Source organism: Mesoplodon bidens (assembly GCF_964165515.1).
Source record: "Mesoplodon bidens genome assembly, chromosome: 4".
NCBI lineage: Eukaryota > Metazoa > Chordata > Mammalia > Artiodactyla > Ziphiidae > Mesoplodon > Mesoplodon bidens.
Window position 1 is genome coordinate 65,563,722 of NC_138160.1, and position 23,350 is coordinate 65,587,071.

At 37.6% G+C, this 23,350-nt stretch overlaps 1 protein-coding gene across 1 annotated transcript in view; it reads left to right on the forward strand.

The window, feature by feature from the left end:
- Positions 1–23,350, forward strand: part of MSH3 (mutS homolog 3) — a gene marked incomplete at its 5' end in the record, with an annotated part of 184,857 nt that overhangs the window by 120,055 nt on the left and 41,452 nt on the right. Inside the window, 1 exon segment of the mRNA XM_081231819.1 lies at positions 3,771–3,882. Within this exon segment, the coding sequence (XP_081087945.1) occupies positions 3,771–3,882 (112 nt within the window).

The following is a 23,350-nucleotide window of genomic DNA, read 5'->3' on the forward strand; positions in this document are numbered from 1 at the left end:
TTCTAGGTCTTTCTATCCAATTCATATTCTGGACATTATATTGTTTTATTAATATGGATTATGTCTTGTTTCTCTGGGGCATTTAAAGGAGAATGATGCAATTTTAAAAATATAAAATAAGTAAATTTGTTTAAGTTTCATTCTTTTCAGGCAGAATCCAGATTTTCTCAGTTCTTTTTGTTCAGTGCCACAAAATGCCCTCAACATGATTTTCATATCTTTCTTGCTGTAGCTGTCCTGTCCTAGTATATCATCTCAGCTCTCTGAATACTCATTTGCTTCTTACTATACCAGGAAGTGTTTTGTCATTATGTAATTTTGATAGTAACAGAATAAGTAGTATAGATTTTAGAGCAGAAAAAAATCACTCAAATTTTTATTCTAAAGTGAAAACCTTCCTGGGAAATCATATCAATGTCATGAATATATGTTGATTTCACTTGGCAGAGCACTTAGAATTTTACTTTAAAACTGATATCACTTACAGTTGGTTTCATCTTTTTTCTTTTACAGTAGATTTGTAACCCATTTAGGTAAAAATTGTATTTTAAAATTATACCCTAAAATTCAAAAACCGTCCTTTTCTTGTAATTTTAAATATCCTGTTCCAAAGGATGATTTCAAATTGTTTACTCAGAAGATACTTTAGTGACTTTCTTTGAGACATGTGAGTGTACATTCTTGGGGTTTTGTTAGCCAGATATATTTAAGAAAAATTTAAGTATTTATTTAGGAAAGTAGTATTTCTTGGTGTTTTTGAATTCAGAAATGTGCTTATATGTGAAAGTTCTGAGTCTAAGCACTTGAGGAGGTCATTGATAGGATGTTAAGATGAAAAAGACCAGCAAGTGGCCAAGAAATTGATGAAAAGACGTTCAACCTTAGGAATCAGTGATTGCAAATTAAAGCAATGAGGTCACACTGTTAAAAATTAGAAAGTTTGATAATACCAAGTTTAGATAAGGGTATGAAAAGTCACCTTTCATATCCTGCTGGTGGGAGGGCAAATTGATACAGGTATCTCATCTGTTAAAAAATATGCATACCCTATGATTTGGAAATTCTGCTTCAGGAATTTCCTCTGGCTTAGAGAAACACTTGGAAATATGCACATGCACACGTATATATGGGCGTTCATTGGAGCATTGTTTATAACAGTGAAAATCTAGACAGTAAATGTTCAGTAGTGGAGAACAGCTAACTTATTATTCAGCACCTTCCAAAGAATGCTGAAGTTCTGACAAGAAATGATCCGTAATCTTCAGTATTCCATACCATCAGGGTTCACTGGACCTAATTTCAGCTTTGAGTTCTTTAAAGGTCTTCCAAAGAACAAAGAGACAATTTACCTTTTTTTTTTTAAAGGAGAATAAAATTTATTCTGTCTTGCATTTACCAGATGGGTCCATTGGACCCTTTTATAAATCAATGATGCATTTTGGGATCTTTAATGATTTTTATCTTGCTTATGTCTGTAATGCTTTACTATTTCATCATGCTAGGAATGATATCATCACTGTTTATCGATTTTTCCCAGTATGCTGTAAAAGTCTAAAATAAGGGCTTCCCTGGTGGCGCAGTCGTTGAGAGTCCGCCTGCCGATGCAGGGGACACGGGTTCGTGCCCCGGTCCGGGAAGATCCCACATGCCGCGGAGCGGCTGGGCCCGTGAGCCATGGCCACTGAGCCTGCGCATCCGGAGCCTGTGCTCCGCAATGGGGGAGGCCACAGCAGTGAGAGGCCCGCGTATTGAAAAAAAAAAAAAAAAAAAAAAAGTCTAAAATAAGAAGGAAGCTGGAGAATGATGGTGCAAAAATGAGATAGAAATCACTGTCACATCATTCTTCATTTTTCTCATTGTATTTTCTGAAGAGTTACATCATCTTTCAAGAAGGTATATAAGAAGACTGGAGATGCCACTCTTGTATTTTGCTTCTAACTTTGAGTGAACACAGTTGAGAACTCAGAATTTTTCATTTCTCACCCATAATAGCAAAGAGAAAAAAAGTGACGGAAGACATTTCATTGTTACTAGGTTATTCAAAAGATGAATGTGAAGGGAAAGATAGTAGTGCTCTAGATACTAATGATGGTGGTGAAATTTCTTGTGTAAACAAAATCTCAGATTATGTGTGTGCAGATAATAATATCCTAGGTGCACTGTCTCCAACTCAAGAATTAGTGTGTGAGTAATTTATTTGTGAGGGCAAAATGAAATGTAGTATCCTTATCCAGTTGGTTATTCCAAAGGAAACACACAGCATGCAATACTTAGTGACAAGAAATGAGACCATCCTGTTTTGCTAAAAGGACGTCTGAGAGTATTCTTTTATGATATTTGTGCGCTAAAATTTACTTGATACTGTTTGCTGGTGGATAGGTGCTGAAGGCAGGAGATTGAAAGAAAATAGATGATATAAAATAAAAATACTCATTTGATTGATTATTCTAATTGTATTTATAAACGTAAGTGCAAAAATGTTTTGCAGTTATGAAGCAAAGAAGATGGCTGTCTTCTCTTTTACAAAATTATGAGCTTTAAAAGATTTCAAAAAATTCTTCAAACATTGCATTTTTGTTGCAAGTGGTAAAAGAATCAGAAATAATGATAAACTAAAACCTATTAGAAATGTATTGAAATCTAGAATTAGTATTTATAAATGAATATGGTCCAGGTGCATGCATGACAGCTTATGAACAGTTATTTACATTCACAGTGTGTTGCCCATTCCAGGTATATATGCCTTCAAAACCAGGAAAATATAGAATAAAACTTTGAGATTTGCTGTATTTGAATTCTTACTAAAATTTGTCATGATTTTTTTCACTATTCTTTTATTCTCAGTTCTACAAATTACTTGTAAAATGACTTAAGAAATATTTACAAAATAAATGAAAGAGTCCATTGGACCCATATGGTAAATGGTGAAATCTGCCTTTTATATGTATTGAGGAATATTAAGGGGGAAAAAAAGTAGTTGTGGAATGATATCTTACAGTATGATTCTTTTTTTTTAAAAAAAAAGAAATCACAAAGCAATACAATGAGTGTATATAAACTTAAATGCAGAGAAGAAGGTTGGAAAGAGTAGACTCCAAACTGCTCTCAGTGGTAACCTCTGGGGAGGAGACTGAGAGAAGGACACTGCTCACAAGAGCTTGGATAGATAAAGCTATAGATAAAAACAGAAAGATAAAACCTTAAAAAACAAAACCAACAAGGCACACAAACATTTTTTGTATCAAAAAAAGTGAAAGATACTAAAGACCATATAAAGATGTTTTAATTAAACAGAATATGAAAATTTTAGGTCCTTCTGTCCCCAAGTCCAACACACAATTTTTATTAATGTAATAATTAAATCTAGAAATAATTTTGCATGATTTTCTTTATTTTGCTTATTACTAAAAATGATTTAAGTAGCAATAATCTGAACGGTAATTTTTATTAATGAAAATATTTTAGAGAATAGTAGAAAAATAAAAAGGATCTTATAAAGGTAGATCTCAGTTACAGAGCCATCATAAGACTCTGCTAAAGTTTGTGCTTCAGAGCACTATAATTATAATAATTGTCTTTCCAATTCTGATTCTACAGTTGAAATTTAACTTTTATACTCAAAGACTTATTCTGAGCATATGTTCTTAAAGTCCATGTTTAAGGTTTTGTTGTGTGTCTGACAGACTGGCCACAGAAAATTTCATGCTCTTAGAGATTTTTTTAAAGCCTATTTCCTTGCCTTGTAAATTGAAACATGCTTCTTTTCGCAGACCAACTCTACAAGAAGAAAGGAAAATCATAATAGAAAATGGCCGGCACCCTGTGATTGACGTGCTGCTGGGAGAACAGGACCAGTATGTTCCCAATAGTACAAATTTGTTGGTAAGTACCACATCATGGCCAAAAATAAGTGAAAGATGATAACACTAATCTCAAACTTTTAAATACCAAATAATGTTTTAAAAATTTACACAAGTTTTACCTTAGGCTTTAAATCAACTAATCCTTGGCTGTAGTTTTATATTCACCACCAAATATGGAATCAGTGCTACTTCCAGTGAAGGACTATCCATAGAGGGAACAATTTAGCAACTAAAGGATTAGTCTTAATTAGTTATCCTTGGTAATCCAGGGAAAATATTTTATATTTATAAATGCTCGCAGATACTAATGGGGTAGAATCATACCATGGTTTTGCAGATTCCTGTTGGTGTATAGTATAGGCTTTGTCTTATGCTCTACTGTTTTCAAACATTCTGTGAAAGAATCACAGATGCTTCAGCTGATTTCAGTGATAAGAATTTTTGTTATATGGGCTAGAGTTCTCTTATACTACATTAATGATTTAAAATACTTATTCATTTAACACATACTTACTGAGTTCCTATTTAGCCCCAGGTAGTGAAGCAGAGTATTAGGACAGAGAGTGGAAGGCAAGACAGAAATATCCCTGCCCTTAGAGAGCTGGTGGTCTAGCAGAGAAGATAGTTTATTACAATACAGCTTGGTCAGGCTAGGGTACAGGAGACCAGGTGACATGGAGCACGTAGCAGGTTGACCTAACCCAATGTAGGGGGAGCATTTGCGAAGTTTCCCAGGGATGAAATATTGACTGAAGAGAGTGAGTCAGTGCAGGCCAGGGAAATGGAGAGGAGTATTCCAGGTCAGAAACCAGCATGGTAGAGTCTGGGAGTGAGACAGGGTGGGTTCAGGGAACTGAAAGATGTTGAGGAAGGTTGGGACATAGAGTGTAAAGAAAAAAGTGTCAGAAATAAGGAAGAGGCCAGTTTGTTTAAAGCCATGTTAAGGAATTTAGATTTTTTTTTTTTTCCTAAAGGATTGAGAATACTAGCAAGAGAATGATTAAAGCTGGGGAAAAAAGTGAACTCTGTGTGTGTGTGTGTGTGTGTGTGTGTGTGTGTTACATAGATTTACATTGTCAAAGATAAACAGAGCCCTACACTACCACACACTAATTAAAGTGGTAAGGGTAGTTTTATTCAGTAATATTATTGCATAGGGAAAGAGTCCAGCTTGAAATGAACTCAACTTCAGTTTGTACAGAGGTGACTGGGTGTCTTAAAGGGAGAATGAGGGAGTAGGGAGGAGTGGTGGGCGTGGGCAGGTTCAAGGAAGTGGGAACAGAAAAATTGAGAAAGGGGATTGGGTAGTGTGAGACCCTTCTGGGTTTATTAACTGGCAACTGTTGCTAATACCCTCCCAGAGGGACTGAGAAGGACAGTGAGAGTTATCTCCATGAATGTTTGCATTTCAGTGTTGCATTTCACGCAGCTCTAGGTGGTAGAAGATTTACCTCTTAGAGGGGCAGAGAAAGGATTTATAATTGCAAGCTTTCTGAAGTAACTGCTCTAAGAGAAGGTTCGGGGTCTATCTGCCTATCACCACATTTTGGCTGGAACAAGTATACATTCTCTCTTGGCAGTGTTGTGCTTTTGTAGGCAGGCACTTTAAGGGGGACTGGGGTCATCCCAAGAATGCAGCCTTGAGCAGTTAGAAGCTCTGCTGGCTTTTGTTCTGGTCTCTTAGTGGGGAGGGTAAATGAAGTCATTTGTGCTGAGAGGGTTGCAGTTGTTATAGGCCAAGGTTGGGGCCTAGTCAAGAAGAGGGCTCAGAGGAGCCTGACTAGAATTTAGTCAAGGAGGGAGTCTTTGTCAACACAGAGGAAAATTATCTGGTGATGAGATGAAAGAGTTACTATGTAGGGAATAGTTAAGTGAGAGAGATTGTATCAGAGAATGAGATGCCTGACTTCAAGATTTCAGAGGTAGTGTTCTGGGTGAGGGCAAGATCCTAGGTATGGCCATGGAAGGTGAGTAGCAGAAGTGGAGACGGTCTTCGGGGATGAGGAGATCAGGGAACAGAATTTGAGAAAAAGGCAACCATATGCACATTGAAATCATCTAAAACAACAGGATTTGTAGTGGAAGGTGAAGGTGGTCCAGGTGTCAGAGATTCCGAGGGATGGAGACTGGTGACCTGGAGGTAGATGTAGATGCCTGTGGTGAAGACAAGTAGAGATGGTAAAGCCCTGAGGAAGCAGATATTGGAGAATGTTTGAACCCTAAGATACATGTGACAGGATGTGGCAAAAAGCTCATCCTTGAAATGAGAGGACTGCAGGGGAATAACAGCCAGCTTTCGGTCTAAGTCAACGTATGAAGGAAATGTTAATCAAGGAAGTTAGAAACATAGAAGTATTCGGGAATTTTTCAGAGGATAGTGAGAAAATTGAAATGTAGGGGAGCAGTTGGAAATTAGGTCAGAGAAAGGAAGCCCAGGAGAGCAAGGGAGCTGGGAATATCACAGAGTATTCCATCTTGGGCTGTGAGCAAGGGTGACAGAGATGTGAGCCTGGTGAATTTGGTTGACCACAAGGGTGGTGAGTGAAAGGAAATGCTTTGAATTACATCAAGTTTAACGATACATTCTGATATTGCCGACTAAAAAAACGCACAACGTGAGAGTTGTGAGTTAAGTTTTATGTGGGACAAAATGAGGACTATAGCTCGGGAGCATTTCAAATAGCTCTGAGAAACTGCTCCAGAGAGGTAGGGGTCAGTGTTACATATGATGTTAGTGAACGGGGTGCGTGCAGTCAAGCACACGTTTTGGCGGAGGCTTGCTGCTAGTCACGAGGAGCAGATGTCACCGTTAATGATTTTAGTGCTTTTCTAGATATGAGGAGGTGCAAGAATTGGTCTCAAAATGTTCTCCTGAAAATATCTAGCTATCTGAAGGCCTGTTCTGCCAGTTTTTCCCAGAGCACAGAGTGCCTTATTCCTGATCTCCACCCTGAAATCCTTCCAGGGTGTGTTGAAGGTCAGCGGTTGCAGTGGTTTGTGACTTAGTCCTGGTAGAGGAAGATGGCAAGTGGCAATTTTTAGTTGGCAATATCATACAAAGACTTGTAGGAGTACATAACCAGATCCCCAGTGTCTGTAAACATATTTATTCTCATTAGGGAATTTGTAAGTTACTTAATTTATCAAACCAAGTTAATAAGTACTTGGAAGTACTTATTACAGGAAGTCTCTGTGAACATAAGAATTTCTTGTTCAGTTTCCATAATACCAGTAGGGTGTAACTTTTCTAGAGAAAGTAATAGAGTTGTACCATATAGTACCTTGGTTTCCTTATAAATCACTGGAAACATCATTTCCTGTTGTTATTTCCCTCCCCCAAAACGCCAATCAAGTATGTTATTCTTGACATTGAATTTGTTTTTTCCTTTTTTATTCTTTTTTCCCCCTCTTTTAAGTAATGTATTACACTATTTAAAAAAGCAAGATATGAGAAACTAAATTAGCCTAATTACAGGAATGTTTCAAAGAAACATTGAACTCTTACTTTTAAATTTTTACAAAATAAGTGGAGTGATTTATTCCAGCAAGCACCTCAGAATATTCCAGAATATTCATTTCTTTTACATATGCTTTTTCTAACTTGAGTAGGAGTTGATATAGAACTGTTGCTATGGTGAAGTGCATTCTTTTTTGCAGGGTATAAATTTCTATATAGGGATACTGTTGAAAAAGAACTTACTATGTAAAACTCAATTTTAAATATTTTATAGGTGTTAATTATAAAATACACTCTGAAAATAATTTCCTGAAAGTCAAGTGGCATCGTTGCTTTTGATAGTTATGTAATTTTAAGAAATGGTCTTTTGCACATGTAATTATACTTTTCTGGATTCTGTATTATATGAACTCATTGTAATGCTTCTAAACAAGCCAACTTACTGCCCGCTTTTCCTCAGCTGGTTTTAAGAATACTCATTTTTTTCACATCTCACAATCTTGCATTGATTTATGAATTTTTTACTAGCATTGTTTTATGAATATTTTATTCTTACAGATTTTGACACAGTTACTTTGTGTCAATATTGTGCTTGATTTCAGGCTTACAAAGAAGAGACACAATACCTCTCTAACTTGGTGGGAGATAGATCCAATTAAATTAACACTGATGGAGTACTTATAAAAGCTATAAGGGAACTAACGGATTATCCAGTAGAAAAATTGGCAACAGACTTCAACAGGCATTTCAAAGTAGAGGATATCAGAATGGTCAATAAACAAACTAACTTTTTTTTTAACCTGCTACATTGGGTTTTCTGGCAGGAATATAACAAAGAATCAAACAGAAAGGAACTGTGACTTTGAGGTGCTTGTGGACATTTGGTGGAGATCCCAATGTGAAGGTGGATATAAAAGCCAGGAGAGAGGGCTGAGCTGGAGTTAGGGATTTAAGAATCATCACGATGCATGTACAGGGAGTTTAGATTCTGGGTCTGTCACTCAGGGAGATTGTATAAAAATGTAAAGAAGGCTGAAGGAAAAGCCCTCTCGGGCATGACATAGAAGAGTCATTTCACTGAAAGTGGGTTTAGCTGAAGAGAATTTTTCAAGGATCTTTTAAATATATCCCTACCTAATTTTTAGCATTCAGTTATTGTTTCATCTGAACATCAAAAAAAAAATAGAAATACAAACAATTAAAAAAAAACAAGGTGCTATTGTATATTCCTTTTTATCCTTTAAGACCTGGCTCTGCTTCCTCTTCTAGGAAACCTTGTTTGACTTCTGCAAGCATAATTGAAAGGAATACACTTTTAAACCCTCCCTTTTTGGTTCCCTTCCCTGACTCATTACATAATCTGAGTATTTGTAGACTTAGCAGCCACTGGATCTGCCCACCTCCAGTTTATTCTCCACTCTGCAGCTACAGGGCTTTTCCTAACCTGTCATATCACTCCCTTATTTGAATTAATGCTTAAAATTCCAGTCGTATAGTTCCCAACATGCTGCGCCACTACGGGACTTGGCAGATGGTCTTCCCTCTGCCTAGAATGTCATCTTCCCCCACACCGTCCGCACCCACCTCCCACACACCCACCTCCCACCCCACACGCCCTCCAGCTCCTGCTTTTCTTTAAGTCTGGTCCTGGTGTCACATCCCGCACTAAGGCTTCCCTACCAAAGCTGGGATGGGTACCCCTGTCACATACCCACAACACTCTGTATTTCTCCCCAGTTTAGTCTTTATGCCACTAAATTGTAATTGCCTTTTTTTGGTTTGTGGTTCCCAGTGGATTATAAGCTTGAAGAGAACAGGGACTTTGCTTCTCTGCTTTAGTTATAATCCTACTGTCAATCAGGGCTCTCTGGCACGTAGCAGGCATCTAATCAGATTTGTTAAATAAGGATTAACTTGAAGTCTTGAGCAGTCTCCAAGTCTTACTCCAAATCTGTGCTTTTTTCTTCTTCACAAAATGTTATTTTTCAGGGTGTTATATGGGAAGTTCACAACTTACACAGTAATTATACTGTAGAACTAGAAAGGGACATTAGGGATCATTTAGTGTAACCACCTCTTCATACTTGTGAGTAAACCAAGGCCCAGAAAGGGGAGTTGACTGCCAGGGGTTACCCAAGTTGAATAGTCTTGAACTATTTCCCAAAACATGAAAGTATGCTAAGGCAAGCTAGTGCTTTCCAACCTTTTTCACTTCGCAGCACACCAACAAAATGATGTTAGTGCTGGTACACTGGAATAAAAGGAGAAGGAAAAGGTTGCTCAGAGCAAAAGGAGGTTGTCCTGGGAGCTCTGACTGCCCCAGCTCCACCTGCCACTTTGAGGGTCAGCATCTTGGAACACCTGTAACCTGTGAAGCAGACCAAGACAGTTTGCCAAGACATACTGTTACCAACCAGGGTTCTTAGCCTCCTTAATCAATAGAATTGATAAGAGGCCAAACAAGAAATTCAGTCAAGGCTTTACTGGGGCCCCTGCCTCAGCAAGGAGGAGCGAGAACATGCAACAGTTTCTCTGGCTCACTCAGGAAGGCCAAGCTAGTTCCTTATATGGGGTGAGGGTAGGGGTGTGTCCAAGGGATGGGCTGGAGAGTGGCTTAGGGGGTTTGCCCACCCCTTTGGTGGTGCTGTATGCAGGGGGCATGCTCAGTACCCTGCTTTTGCTCCCGGCTCTTCAGAAGTGGCAGTTCGGTTTTTGGTCTCTTTGTATGTTGTTGTCCAAAATTTGCCCGAACTGCGTGTGCATGCAGTTGTTTTAGTCTCATATAGTTTCTTTGTATTTTGTTTCTCAAGGAGACGTTTGTCCAGGTGCAAGCACTGCAGCAAAGGGTCCCAGGTCCCAGCCTGTCTCAGTACTGCTTGGGAAACGCCACCATAACCCACAGCAGTCTTAGGATTATTTGCTTTTTAAACCAAATGACTTCAAAATGGATGGATTTTTTTATAGCAATCCAAGGTGGAGTTTTTAGTTCGTTCGTGGTTTGGGGTTTTTTGTTTTTTTAATATAAATAATATAAATTTACCTTTTTGGGAGGGAGAAAGGGAAAAGTGTGGTTGGTGGCTTCTAAATTTGTAAGAGGGAGGAAAATTAATCAAATACGCACAGCAGGAAGATTCCCAGGAAGTGCTCGAACCCTGTGGATCTCTGTAACCCAAGGGAGATCCACAGCCCAAGTATTCTAGAGTGGGGCGGGATGGACATTAGAATCCTGGTCACAGTCTCTTACCCTGAGATCAAGAAGGTGCCTTAGAACCTACTACCATGTGGGCACATAGTAGGAGCTCACATGTTTGTTACAAGAATAATACTTGAAACAGGTCAAGTTGAGGTAGTGTGGGAGGAGAGCAAAGATTTCCTCTCTTCTCCCAGAACAAATACTCCCAGAAATGCTTGTTTTGTCTATATAAATGTTAAAAGAAAGAGTGATTACAATAATGTGCATACCCTGTTGACTTTGTACCTAATGACAAAGCAGAACAACAATAATGCATACCATAAAATATGTTTGAGTTGTAAGCTTAATTTAATTCTATGGCCAGATTATTCTCATGATTCTGCTATAAATGTGTTTTCTTTTTAATTGAAGTATAGTTGACTTACAGTATTATATTAATTTCAGGTGTATAATATATTGATTCAGTATTTTTATAGATTATTCTCCATTTAAAGTTGTTTCAAAATAATAGCTGTATTTCCCTGTGCTATACAATATAGCCTTGTAGCTTATTTATTTTACACATTGTAATTTGTATCTCTTAATTCCCTACACCTATCTTGCCATTCCCCTGTTCCTTCTCCCCACTGGTAACCACTAGTTTGTTCTCTATATCTGTGAGTCAATTTCTATTCTATTATATTCCTTCATTTGCTTTACTTTTTAGATTCCACATGTAAGTGGTAACATAAAATATGTGTCTTTCTCTGACTTATTTCACTAAGTGTAATACTCTCTAGGTCCATCCACATTGTTACAAATGGCAGAATTTCATTCTTTTTTTTTTTTTTTTTTTTTTGCGGTATGCGGGCCTCTCACTGTTGTGGCCTCTCCCGTTGCGGAGCACAGGCTCCGGACGCACAGGCTCAGCGGCCATGGCTCACGGGCCCAGCCGCTCTGCGGCATGTGCGATCTTCCCGGACTGGGGCACGAACCCGTGTCCCCTGCATCGGCAGGCGGACTCTCAACCACTGCGCCACCAGGGAAGCCCTTCATTCTTTTTTATGGCTTAGTGTTATTCCATTTTATATATATATACCACATCTTCTTTATCCATTCATCTGTTGATGGACACTTAGGTCGCTTCCATATCTTGGCTATTGTAAATAATGCTGCTGTGAACATTGTGGTACATGTATCTTTTCAAATTAGTGTTTTTTGTTTTCTTCAGATGCACACCCAGCAGTGGAATTGCTGGATCATATGGTAGTTTTATTTTTAGTTTTTTGAGTAACCTCCATACTATTTTCCATAGTGACTACACCAATTTACACTCCCACCAACAGTATAAATGGGTTGCCTTTTTCAACATCCTCACCAATATTTTTTATTTGTAGACTTTTTGATGATAGCCATTCTGACAGCTGTGAGGTGATATCTCATTGTGGTTTTGATTTGCATTTCTCTAATGATTAGTGATGTTGAGCATCTTTTCATGTGCCTGTTGGCCATCTGTATATCTTCTTTGGAAAACTGTCTATTCAGGTCTTCTGCCCAATTTTTAATCCGGTTGTTTGTGTTTTTGATACTGAATTGTTTATATATTTTGTATATTAATTCCTTATTGGTTATATCATTTGTAAATATTTTCTCCCATTCAGTAGGTTGTCTTTTTGTTTTGTTGATGGTTTTCTGTGCTGTGCAAAAGCTTTTAGGTTTAATTAGGTCCCATTTGTTTCTTTTGCCTTAGGAAACTGATCCCCAAAAATACTGCTATGATTTATGGAGTTTTATGGTTTCAGGTCTTTAATCCATTTTGAGTTTATTTTTATATATGTTGTCATAAAATGTTACAATTTCATTCTTTTAAATGTAGTTACTGTTCAGTTTTCCCAGCACCACCTATTGAAGAGATTGTCTTTTCTCCATTGTATATTCTTGTCTCCTTTGTTGTAAATTAATTGATCATTAGTGTGTGGGTTTATTTCAGTGCTCTCCAGTCTGTTCCATTGATCTTTGTGTCTGTTTTTGTGCCAGTACCATGCTGTGTTGATTACTGTAGCTTTGTAGTATTGTCTGAAGTCTGGGAGGGTGATACCTCCAGCTTTGTTCTCTTTTGTCAAGATTGCTTTGGCAACTAGGGGTCTTTTATGGTTCCATATAAATTTTAACATTATTTGTTCTAGTTCTGTGAAAAATGTCATGGGCATTTTGATAGGAATTGCATTAAATCTGCAGATTGCTTTGGGTATTGTAGACATTTTAACAATATTTTTTCCAGTCCATGAACACGGGATATCTTTCCATTTCTTTGTATCACCTTCATTTTCCTTTATTAATGTTTTATAGATTTCAGAGTATAGGTCTTTCGCTTCCTTGGTTAGGTTTATTCCTAGGTATTTTTTTCTTTTTGATGTGATGTTAAATGGATTGTTTTCTTGATTTTCTCTTTCTGATAGTTCACTATTAGTGTATAGAAAAGCAACTGATTTTTGTATATTAGTCTTGTATCTTGCAACTTTACTGAATTCATTTATTAGTTTTAATAGTTTTTTGGTGGAGACTTTAGGGTTTTCTATAATAGTATTATGTCATCTGCAAATAGTGACAGTTTTACTTATTTTCTTCCAATTTGGATGCCTTTTATTTGTTTTTCTTGTGTGATTGCTGTGGCTTGGTCTTCCAATATTATGTTAAATAGAAGTGGTGAGAGTCGGCATCCTTGTCTTTTTCCTGATTTTAGAGGGGAAGCTTTTAGCTTTTCACTGTTGAGTATAATGTTAGCTGTGGGTTTATCATATATGGCCTTTATTATGTTGAGATATGTTCCCTATATACCTACTTTGAGAGTTTTTAATCATGAATGGATTTTGTCAAGTGCTTTTTCTGTGTCTATTGAGATGATCATGTGATTTTTATCTTTCCTTTTGTTAATGTGGTATATCACATTGATTTTGTGAATATTGAGTCATCCTTATGCCCCTGAAATAAATCCAACTTGATCATGGTATATGACCCTTTTTATATATTGTTGGATTTGGTTTGCTGATATCTTATTGAGGATTTTTGCATCATATTCATCTTAGATATTGGCCTATAATTTTCTTTCCTTTTTTTGTAGTGTCTTTGATTTTCGTATCAGGGTAATGGTGGCCTCATAGAATGAATTTGGGAGTGTTCTGTCATCTTCAGTTTTTTTTGGAATAGTTTGAGAAAGATAGGTATTTGCTCTTCTGTGTATGTTTGGTAGAATTCCCCTTTGAAGCCATCTGGTCTGGACTTTTGTTCACTGAGAGGTTTTTTTAATTACAAATTCAATTTCACTACCAGTAATTATATGTTCAGTTTCACTCCTAGTGATCATTTGTTCAGATTTCTTCTTGATTCAGTTTTGGAAGGTTGTCTCTTTCTAGAAATTTGTCCATTTCTTCTAGGTTGTCCATTTTGTTGACATGTAACTGTTCATAGTATTCTCCTATGATTTTTTGTATCTCTGTGATATCAATTATTATTTCTCTTCTTATTTATTTGGGCCTTCTCTCTTTTTTTTCCTTAATGAGGTTTATCAATTTTGTTTATCTTTTCAAAATATCAGCTCTTGGTTTCATTGATCTTTTCTATTTGGGGGAGGGTGGTTGTCTCTATTTTATTCATTTCTTCTCTGATCTGTATTATTTCCTTCCTTCTTCTGACTTTGACCTTTGTTCTTTTTCTAATTCCTTTAGATGGTAGGTTAGCTTGTTTATGTAACATTTTTCTTGTTTCTTGAGGTAGGTGTGTATTGCCATAAACATACCTCTTGTAGCTGCTCTTGCTACATCCTATAGATTTTGGAGTGTTGCATTTCCATTTTCATTTGTCTCAAGGTATTTTCTGATTACCTCTTTGATTCCTTCATTGATCCATTGGTGTCTTAGTAGCATGTTGTTTAGTCTCTGTGTGTTTGTGTTTCTCCCATTTTTCTTCCTATAATTGATTTTTAGTTTCATATGGTTGTGATTGAGAAATGCTTGATATAATTTCTACCCTCTTAAGTTTGTTGAGGCTTATTTTATGGCCTAGCATGAGAACATTCCATGTACCGTTGAAAAGAATGTGTAATTCTACTGTTTTTGCATAGAATGTCCTGTAGATATTAAGCCCAGCTGGTCTAATGTGTCATTGGAGACCACTGTTTCCTAATTGATTTTCTGTCTGAATGATCTGTGCATTGATGTAAGTGGGTGTTAAAGTTCCCTACTATTATTATATTATTGTCAATTTTTCCTTTTATGTCTGTTAGTATTTGCTTTATATACTTAGGTGCTCCTCTATTAGGTTCATATATGTTAGTAAGTGTTATAGCCTCTTCTTGTATTGATTCCTTTATCACTATATAATGCCCTTTTTTGTGTGTTTTGTTATAGACATTGCTTTAGAGTCTATTTTGTCTGATATAAATATTGCTACCTCCACTTTCTTGTTGTTTCATTTGCATGAAATACCTTCTTCCCACCCTGACTTTCAGTCTGTGTGTTTCTTTAGCTCTGAAGTAAGTCTCCTGTAGGCAGCATATAGATGGGTCCTTTTTAAAAAAATCTCAGTAGCCACACTATGTCTTTTGACTGGAGCATTTAGTTCATTGACATTTAAAGTGATTATTGATAGGTATGTACTTATTGGCATTGCCATTTTGTTACTTGTTTTCTGGTTGTTTTTGTAGTTCTTCTCTGTTCTTTTATTATTATTTTAGTTGCTTCCCTTTTGGCTTGATGATTTTTCTTTAGTGGTATGCTTGTGTTCTTTTCTCTCTAGTTTTTGTTTATTTTTTGCAGGTTTTTGATTTGTGGTTACCTTGGGATTTATTTATGTTGACCTATATCTACTTGTTTTAAGTTGGTAGTCATTTAAGTTCAAACACATTCTAAAAGATGTGTTTGAACAATTTTTTACTCCCCCATTAGAGGACAGTGGGAATGAAAAGTCCCACCAAACTGAGAAGGCATCTTGAGACCAAACGATGAGGGAGGCAGCCCTATATAATCAATGGGTCAGTTTATTATAGGGTAACTTACTCACAGGGTGCAATTGGGATTGAGGAGACAGTGATACGGAAGCATTCATAGGTGCAGTCTGCACTGCTGAGGGGCCATTGGGACAATTTTATAATTGACCTAGGGTGTGGGGGATAGGTGCTTGGAAACAGAATGTGCATTCCTAAATTAAATTTATGAATGGATAACTAGTCTTGTGGGCACTAGGAATACATCCGTGAAGGTTTTCATCATTGTTTGGGGACTAACAGAGCATAGAGGCCACCTGATCCTAATTATTATTAAACAATATCTGTTAACTCAAAGCCCTGAATGACAGAGAAGTGATTTACTGCATAGTACAGTCCTGGGTAGTATCAGTGGAAGGACAGGAGAGACTCTAAGGGCCCAAGATGGCATCAGTTAGGCTAACAGCTATATATCCCCTCTCCCACATTTTGTGTTTTTGATGTCATATTTTACATTTTCATGTTTATCCCTTTACGGTTGTTCATTGTAGTTGTAGTTCCTTTTACAATTTTTTGTCTTTTAATCTCATACTAACTTACTTAAGTGGTTGATCCTCAGCTTTTACCATATATTTGCCTTTACTAGTGGGATTTTCCTTTTCTATAGATACTTACTTCATGTTATAGTCTCTTCCACTTAGAGAAGACCTTTTAACAGTTCTTTTAGGGTAGGTTTAGTATTGATAAACTCTTAGTTTTTGCTTGTCTGAGAAGTTCTTTATCTCTCCTTCGGTTCTAAATGATAATCTTGCTAGGTAGGTTATCCTAGTTTGCAGGATTTTCTTTTTCAGCACTTTAAAAATATCATTCCACTCCCTTCTAGCCTGCAAACTTTCTGCAGAAAAATCAGCTGATAACCTTATGGGGGTTCCCTTATATATGACTTTTTCTCTCGATGACTTTAGAATTCTCTCTTTAACTTTTGCCATTTTAATTATGGTATATCTTAGTGTGGGTCTATTTGAGTTCATCTTGTTTGGGACTCTCTGTGCTTCCTATACCTGATTATCTGTTTCATTCTTCAGGTTCAGGAAGTTTTCAGCCATAATTTGATCAAATATATTTTTGACCCCTTTTTCTCTCTCTTCTCCTTCTGGGACCCCTATAATGCAAATGTTGGTTCGCTTGATGTTGTCTTAGAAGTCCCTTAATCTGTTCTCATTTTTTAAATTTGTTTTTCTTTTTGCTCTTCTGATTGGGTGATTTCCATTATTCTGTCTTCCAAATCACTTGTGCATTCTTCTGTATCACCTAGTCTGCTATTAATTCCTTCTAGTATGTTTTTCATTTCACTTATTCTTAAGTTCTGACTGGTTGTTTTTTATACTTTCTTGGTCCTTGTTACAATTCACACTGTGTTCCTCTATTCTTTTCCCTAATTTAGTTAACATGCTTATTACTAATGCTTTAAACTCTTTATCTGGCAAATTACTTATTTCTGTTTCCTTAGTTGTTTTTTCAGAGGTTTTCTCTTGTTCTTTTGATTGAAACAAATTCCTTTGTCTTATTATTTTACTTAACTTTCTCTGTCTGTGTGAAATTAGGTGAAACAGTTACCTGTTGTGGTCTTGAAGGGGTATCCTTGTGTGGGAGCAACCTTATATAGTCTGAATGTGTCCAGTGCCTTTGGTGGGAGAGCTAGATCTCACGTGAGCGTGAGTCACATCTTTCCCCAGGGTGTGCTAGAAGCCATCACCTTGGTAGGCGATGGGGTTGGAAGTGGAAGGGCCAGGGCCAGAGCCAGGTGAGAGCTGGAGCTTCTCCTCTGCTCCGTGGCCAACACCACCCTGTTGGGGGCAGAGGCAGATCCCAAGGTGCTGGAGCAGAAGCCCTGCGAGTTGGGTCCAAGCTTGCTCCATTCCCTCAAAGTGTGTGCTCTTGCTCTCCCCACTCCCGGCACCAGTCCCCTCGCCCCAGAAGGGAGCAGTGCTGGAGCAAGAGAGTCTGGGTGCGGGCTGTTGGCCTCAGCCACCGTCAGATCCTGAGACTGCTTCTGATGTGCTGCCTCTGTAAGTGCCAGTAATGGCTGCCCCTTCCCTGTTCAGATGCTGTTCCCTGTCTGAGCCGCCTTTTTGCTTCAACAACTGAGCACTCCCCTTGACTGTTGCAGCTCTCACCCTAGTGTGGAACTGCACCATAGAGCAGGCGGGGCCATTGTGGGCACTTGGCCTAGATCTGGGCACGGGCTCTAGTGGTCCTGGCCACAGTCAAAGCCCAGGACCACTTCTGATGCTCTGTTTCTGTCAGCACCAGTAATGGCTGCTCTTACCCCATTCAGATGCCATTCTGGGTCTGGGCTGGCAGTCCCTTGCAACTGAGCATTCTCCTCAGCTGCAGCAGCACTCACCCTAGCGTGGAGCTGTGTCACAAAGCAGGTGGGGCCTGAGCGGGTGCTTGGTTCAGACTAGGGCATGTGCTGGAGTGGTCGCAGGAAAACTTCCAGAGTCCAGTGTAGTTTCAATTTGTTTTCTGCACCTTGTTTCAAGAGTAAGGAAGTTTGTGTGCATTCTTCGTGAACATTGTCTAGGTTTCTTTCAGCTTTCCTGTTAGTCCCACTGGCTTTCTAACCAGCTAAGGGGACTCTTCTTCCCCGTATTGGACCCCAGGGCTGGGGCACCCAATATGTGGCCTGAACCACTCACTCCCCAGGGAGGATCCCCCTTCTCTTCTATGTCCTTTCCCAGGGGCATAGGTCCTGACCTGATCGCTTCTCTTCCCTTCCTACCTGATTCTTTGTGGATCTTTCTTTTTATCGATTTATTTTTGTTTAAAAAATATTTTTTATTGAAATGTAGTTGATTTACAGTATTTCAGGTATACAGCAAAGTGATTCAGTTATATATATATGTATATATATATATACATATATATATATATACATATATATGTATATATGTATATGTATATACATATATGTATATGTATATGTATATATACGTATATGTATATATATTCTTTTTTGGATTATTTTTTGTAATAGGTTATTAGAAGATACTGAAAATAGTTCCCTGTGCTATACAGTAGGTCCTTGTTTTTTATGTATTTTATATATAGTAATGTGTATCTGTTAATCCCAAATTCCCAATTTATCCCCACCACACCTTCCCCTTTGGAACCATAAGTTTGCTTTCTGCGTCTATGAGTCTATTTCTGTTTTGTAAATAAGTTCATTTGTATCCTTTTTTTTGATTCTCTCTGTGGATCTTTCTTACAGCTTTGGTTGTACAAGAGTCTTTTTGCCAGTCTCCAGTTTATCCTCAGTGTGAATCACTATAAATGTGTTTTTCACATAACATGATCATCATATATTGTTAATGATTGGAGGAAATATTAATAGCATTTGAATGTTATTTTCTATCACTTCTGTCTTCTTGTGCTCCTTTCTTCCTGGATAAACTGCTGCTTTTTTTTTTTTTTTCTAAATCAACAGTTGTTTTTAAACTCTTTTTTTTTTTTTTTTTTTTTTTTGCGGTACGCGGGCCTCACTGCTGTGGCCTCTCCCGTTGCGGAGCACAGGCTACAGATGCGCAGGCTCAGCGGCCATGGCTCACAGGCGCAGCCGCTCTGCAGCATGTGGAATCTTCCTGGACCGGGGCACGAACCCATGTCCCCTGCATCAGCAGGCAGACTCTCAACCACTGTGCCACCAGGGAAACCCTAAACTCTTTTTTTAATTAATTTTTTTTATTGGTGTATAGTGGATTAACTAATGTTGTGTTAGTTTCTGCTGTACAGCAAAGTGAGTCAGTTATACATACACATATATCCACTCTTTTAGATTCTATTTCCATACAGGTCCTTTCAGAGAATTGAATAGAGTTCCCTGTGCTAGGTTCTTCTTCTTCTTATTATTATTATTATTTATCTATTCTATATATAGTAGTGTGTATATGTAGGTTTTTTTTAACATCTTTATTGGAGTACAATTGCTTTACAATGGTGTGTTAGTTTCTGCTTTATAACAAAGTGAATCAGTTATACATATGTTCCCATATCTCTTCCCTCTTGCGTGTAGGTTCTTATTATTTATCTATTCTATATATAGTAGCGTGTATATGTCAATCCCAATCTCCCAATTTATCGCCCCCCCTTCCCGCCCTGGGAACCACAAGTTTATTTTCTACATCTGTGACTCAACTTCTGTTTTGAAAATAGGTTCATTTGTACCATTTCTTTAGATTCCACATATAAGTGATATCATATGATATTTGTTTTTCTCTTTCTGACTTACTTCACTCTGACAGTCTCTAGGCCCACCCACATCTCTACAAATGACCCAATTTCTTTCCTTTTTATGGCTGAGTAATATTCCATTGTATGTATGTACCACATCTTCTTTATCCATTCCTCCGTCGATGGACATTTAGGTTGCTTCCATGTCCTGGCTATTGTAAATGTTGCTGCAATGAACATTGGGGTGCATGCATCCTTTTCAGTTATGGTTTCCTCTGGATGTATGCCCAGGAATGGGATTGCTGGATCATATGGTAGCTCTATTTTTAGTTTTTTAAGGAACCTCCATACTGTTCTCCATAGTGGCTGTATCAACTTACATTCCCACCAACAGTGCAAGAGGGTTCCCTTTTCTCTACACCCTCTCCAGCATTTATTGTTTGTAGATTTTTTGATGATGGTCATTCTGACCAGTGTGAGGTGATACCTCATTGTAGTTTTGATTTGCATTTCTCTAATAATTAGTGATGTTGAGCATCTTTTCATGTGCCTCTTGGCCATCTGTATGTCTTCTTTGGAGAAATGTCTGTTTAGATCTTCCACCCACTTTTTGATTGGGTTGGAGTTTTTTTGGTATTGAGCTGCATGAGCTCTTTGTATATTTTGGAGATAAATCCCTTGTCAGTCGCTTCATTTGCAAATATTTTCTCCCATTCTCTGCGTTTTCTTTTCGTTTTGTTGATGATTTCCTTTGCTGTGCAAAAGCTTTTATTAGGTCCCATTCATTTATTTTTGTTTTTAATTTCATTCACTCAGAGGTGGATCAAAAAAGATCCTGCTGCAATTTATGTCAGAGAGTGTTCTGCCTATGTTTTCCTCTAAGAGTTTTATAGTATCCGGTCTTACATTTAGGTCTTTAATCCATTTTGAGTTTATTTTGTGTATGGTGTTAGAGAATGTTCTAATTTCATTTTTTCTTAGCACCATTTATTGAAGGGACTGTCTTTTCTCCATTGTATATTCTTGCCTCCTTCATCATAGATTAAAAAGATGGAACACTTCATGAATTTTCATGTCAAGGATAACTGCTTTTTAAAGTGTTCTGACCTGTGCAGAATGTTCCTCTTCTCTTTTCCTATCTCTTACTCATCTCCAGTGATTGAACTTCTCAGCCTTCCAGACCCAGAATATGCTACTGCCTCCTTAGAGCCTTCCCCATCACTATGGCCAGAAATAATTTCTTTCTATTCTAACACTTTCTCTGTTCCTTTTTAAAAAAAAATCTTATCATGTACTACTTTTTGGTACATGAGTGTAGTGGGAAAGTGCCTGACTGTGATGGGAAGTGTAAATTCAAATCCTGCTCTGCTGTTAGTTTACTGTCATCTCAGATAGGCCACCATACTCGCTGGGTCTTGATTTCTTCATCTATAAAATGAAGGGGTTGGGCAGAGTAACAGCTAGCTCTCAGTGGAACGTAAATTGGAAAGCATGTAGATGTTGGAAGGATTGGGACTTTTATCTTGGTATCTCAACATATAGCCTGTATTTCTCTCCAGCCTCATTCTCCACCTTTCTGTTTGGAGTTTGCCTTGGGTTAAAAGTGCAGGGATTTGGCTGAGAGCTTGTCTGGACAAAGCTTTCACTGAGGAGTCTCTTACTGTGACGTGCCACTGATTGACGTTTTCAGGGAATAAAACACTTTGAAACTGTTGAACTTTTTCAGCAGTCTGCAGCTATTATAAAAATAGTTCTACCATGATTCCTTTTAAAGGATAGATGTCAACATCTGTACTTGTCAAGGAAGAAAGCAGTTTTTGCAGAAAATTAGGTGATACTCAAGTCTTGGAAATTAACATTGAACAATTTAGCTTTTTTTTTTTTTTCTGCTATGCATCTCCTGACTTCAGGGATATTCTGACTGATCATCACTGTAGTTTACCCAGTGAGAAATCCAAGGATGCTGGCTCTGAGCTAGAGCAGCACTCCTATTTAGTGGTGACTGTGATTTCTTGTCACTGAGTAGGGGTTCCCTTTGAGACATCTGTCAGGGTGGTCTTCACTTAGCATCCCAGTTCTACTACTTAGTAGCTCCGCATTACTGGGCAAGGTAATAGTTAGCTTCGCCAAGCCTTTCTTTCCTCACCTGTAACATGAAAATACAGCGATACTAGTATTACCCCATGAGACTGTTGTGAGAACTGGATGAGATGACGAATATAAAATCCTGAGCACAGTGCCTGGCACTTGTCTATGATCTTCTTATGATACCTTAAAGTTTACCTTTTATTTTTTTGTTATCTTTACCTCTTTTTTTCTCCCAAAGAATATGGCATTAAATGTGGAACTTAATTAGCTATCTTAAAACTTACTGATTTAAATTCAGTGTTTTGATTCTTAGTACACAATACTAAGATCTTATGACATGTTTAAAGAATGAAATTCTAGCCTCTCCAAAGGTTCATCAGAGTAATAGATGCTCTCCAGAAACAGTCCCCTTGGTGCAGTACTTCAGCTTTTGTTCCCTGTCATTCATCCATCCATCCACCCATCCGTGTGTGGTTTCTTGAGAACTTGCTCTGTGCATGGCATCTTGCTTGATGCTACCACAGGTTTGGGCACTGTCTAGGCCAGTCCTGTTGGGTGCGTTACTAGGAACTTCAGTAAGCTCCAGAGTGGGTAGTGGTTCTTTGCCAACTTTTGGCTTCTGGCTATTTTGTTAGAATGCTTACTCATCCAAACTGGTCTTCCAGATAGATTTAATGTATCTTTCATATCTGGGACCCTTTGATGTGTGGTGCCTCAAATACATATGGTCCTCACTAAAAGATAGATAAACACATTAGATAGGTGAAATTCCTTGATCATGTATGTACTTGCTATGTCATCTTGGGAACTAGAGAGGAAAGGCAGTCACATATCCCTGACTAGTTTTACAGAGAATGCAAATGACTTTTTGAAATGTGAGTTCTATATACTTTATAAACTTGGGTTATATATTAATCTTTTTGACCAATCTTTATAAAGTTTATAAAGTATTCACCTATAATTTCTTAAGTTTTACTTTTCAAGTTTAGGTCCTTAATGAATCAACCTAAAATCTATTTTTATATCTTGTGTGAGGTGGGATTCCAATCTCATATCTTTCTATATAATCAGTTGTCCTACATCAATTTTCAAATAACCCATTCTTTCCCATCAATCTGCAGAATTATTTCTGTCATATATTAACTTTTCATATTTTCATGGAACTGTTTTGGACTCTATTATTTTTCAGTGGTCAGTTTTTTTTTCTTGGTTGTTTTGTTTTTGGTTCCTAAGCCAAGATCACACAGTTTTATTTACTATAGCATTTAAATAATGTTTTACATCTCCCCACCTATTCTTCTAATAGAACATCTTGAGTTTTCCTTAGCATTTGCTTCTCCATTTCATTTTAGAGTCAACTTAACTAGTTCTTTGGTGGGGGGAAAAATTGAGATTTTTATTGGAATTACATTGACCCTAGGGATCACTTTGGGAGAAAGTTGGCATCTTTGTGATATAGATGTGGCATATAAATTTGTCCCTCTATGCATGTAGTATATACTTATTTTGGTTTTCTTTAAGTCCTCTCAAGAAAAGTAAAAAATTATTTTCATAAA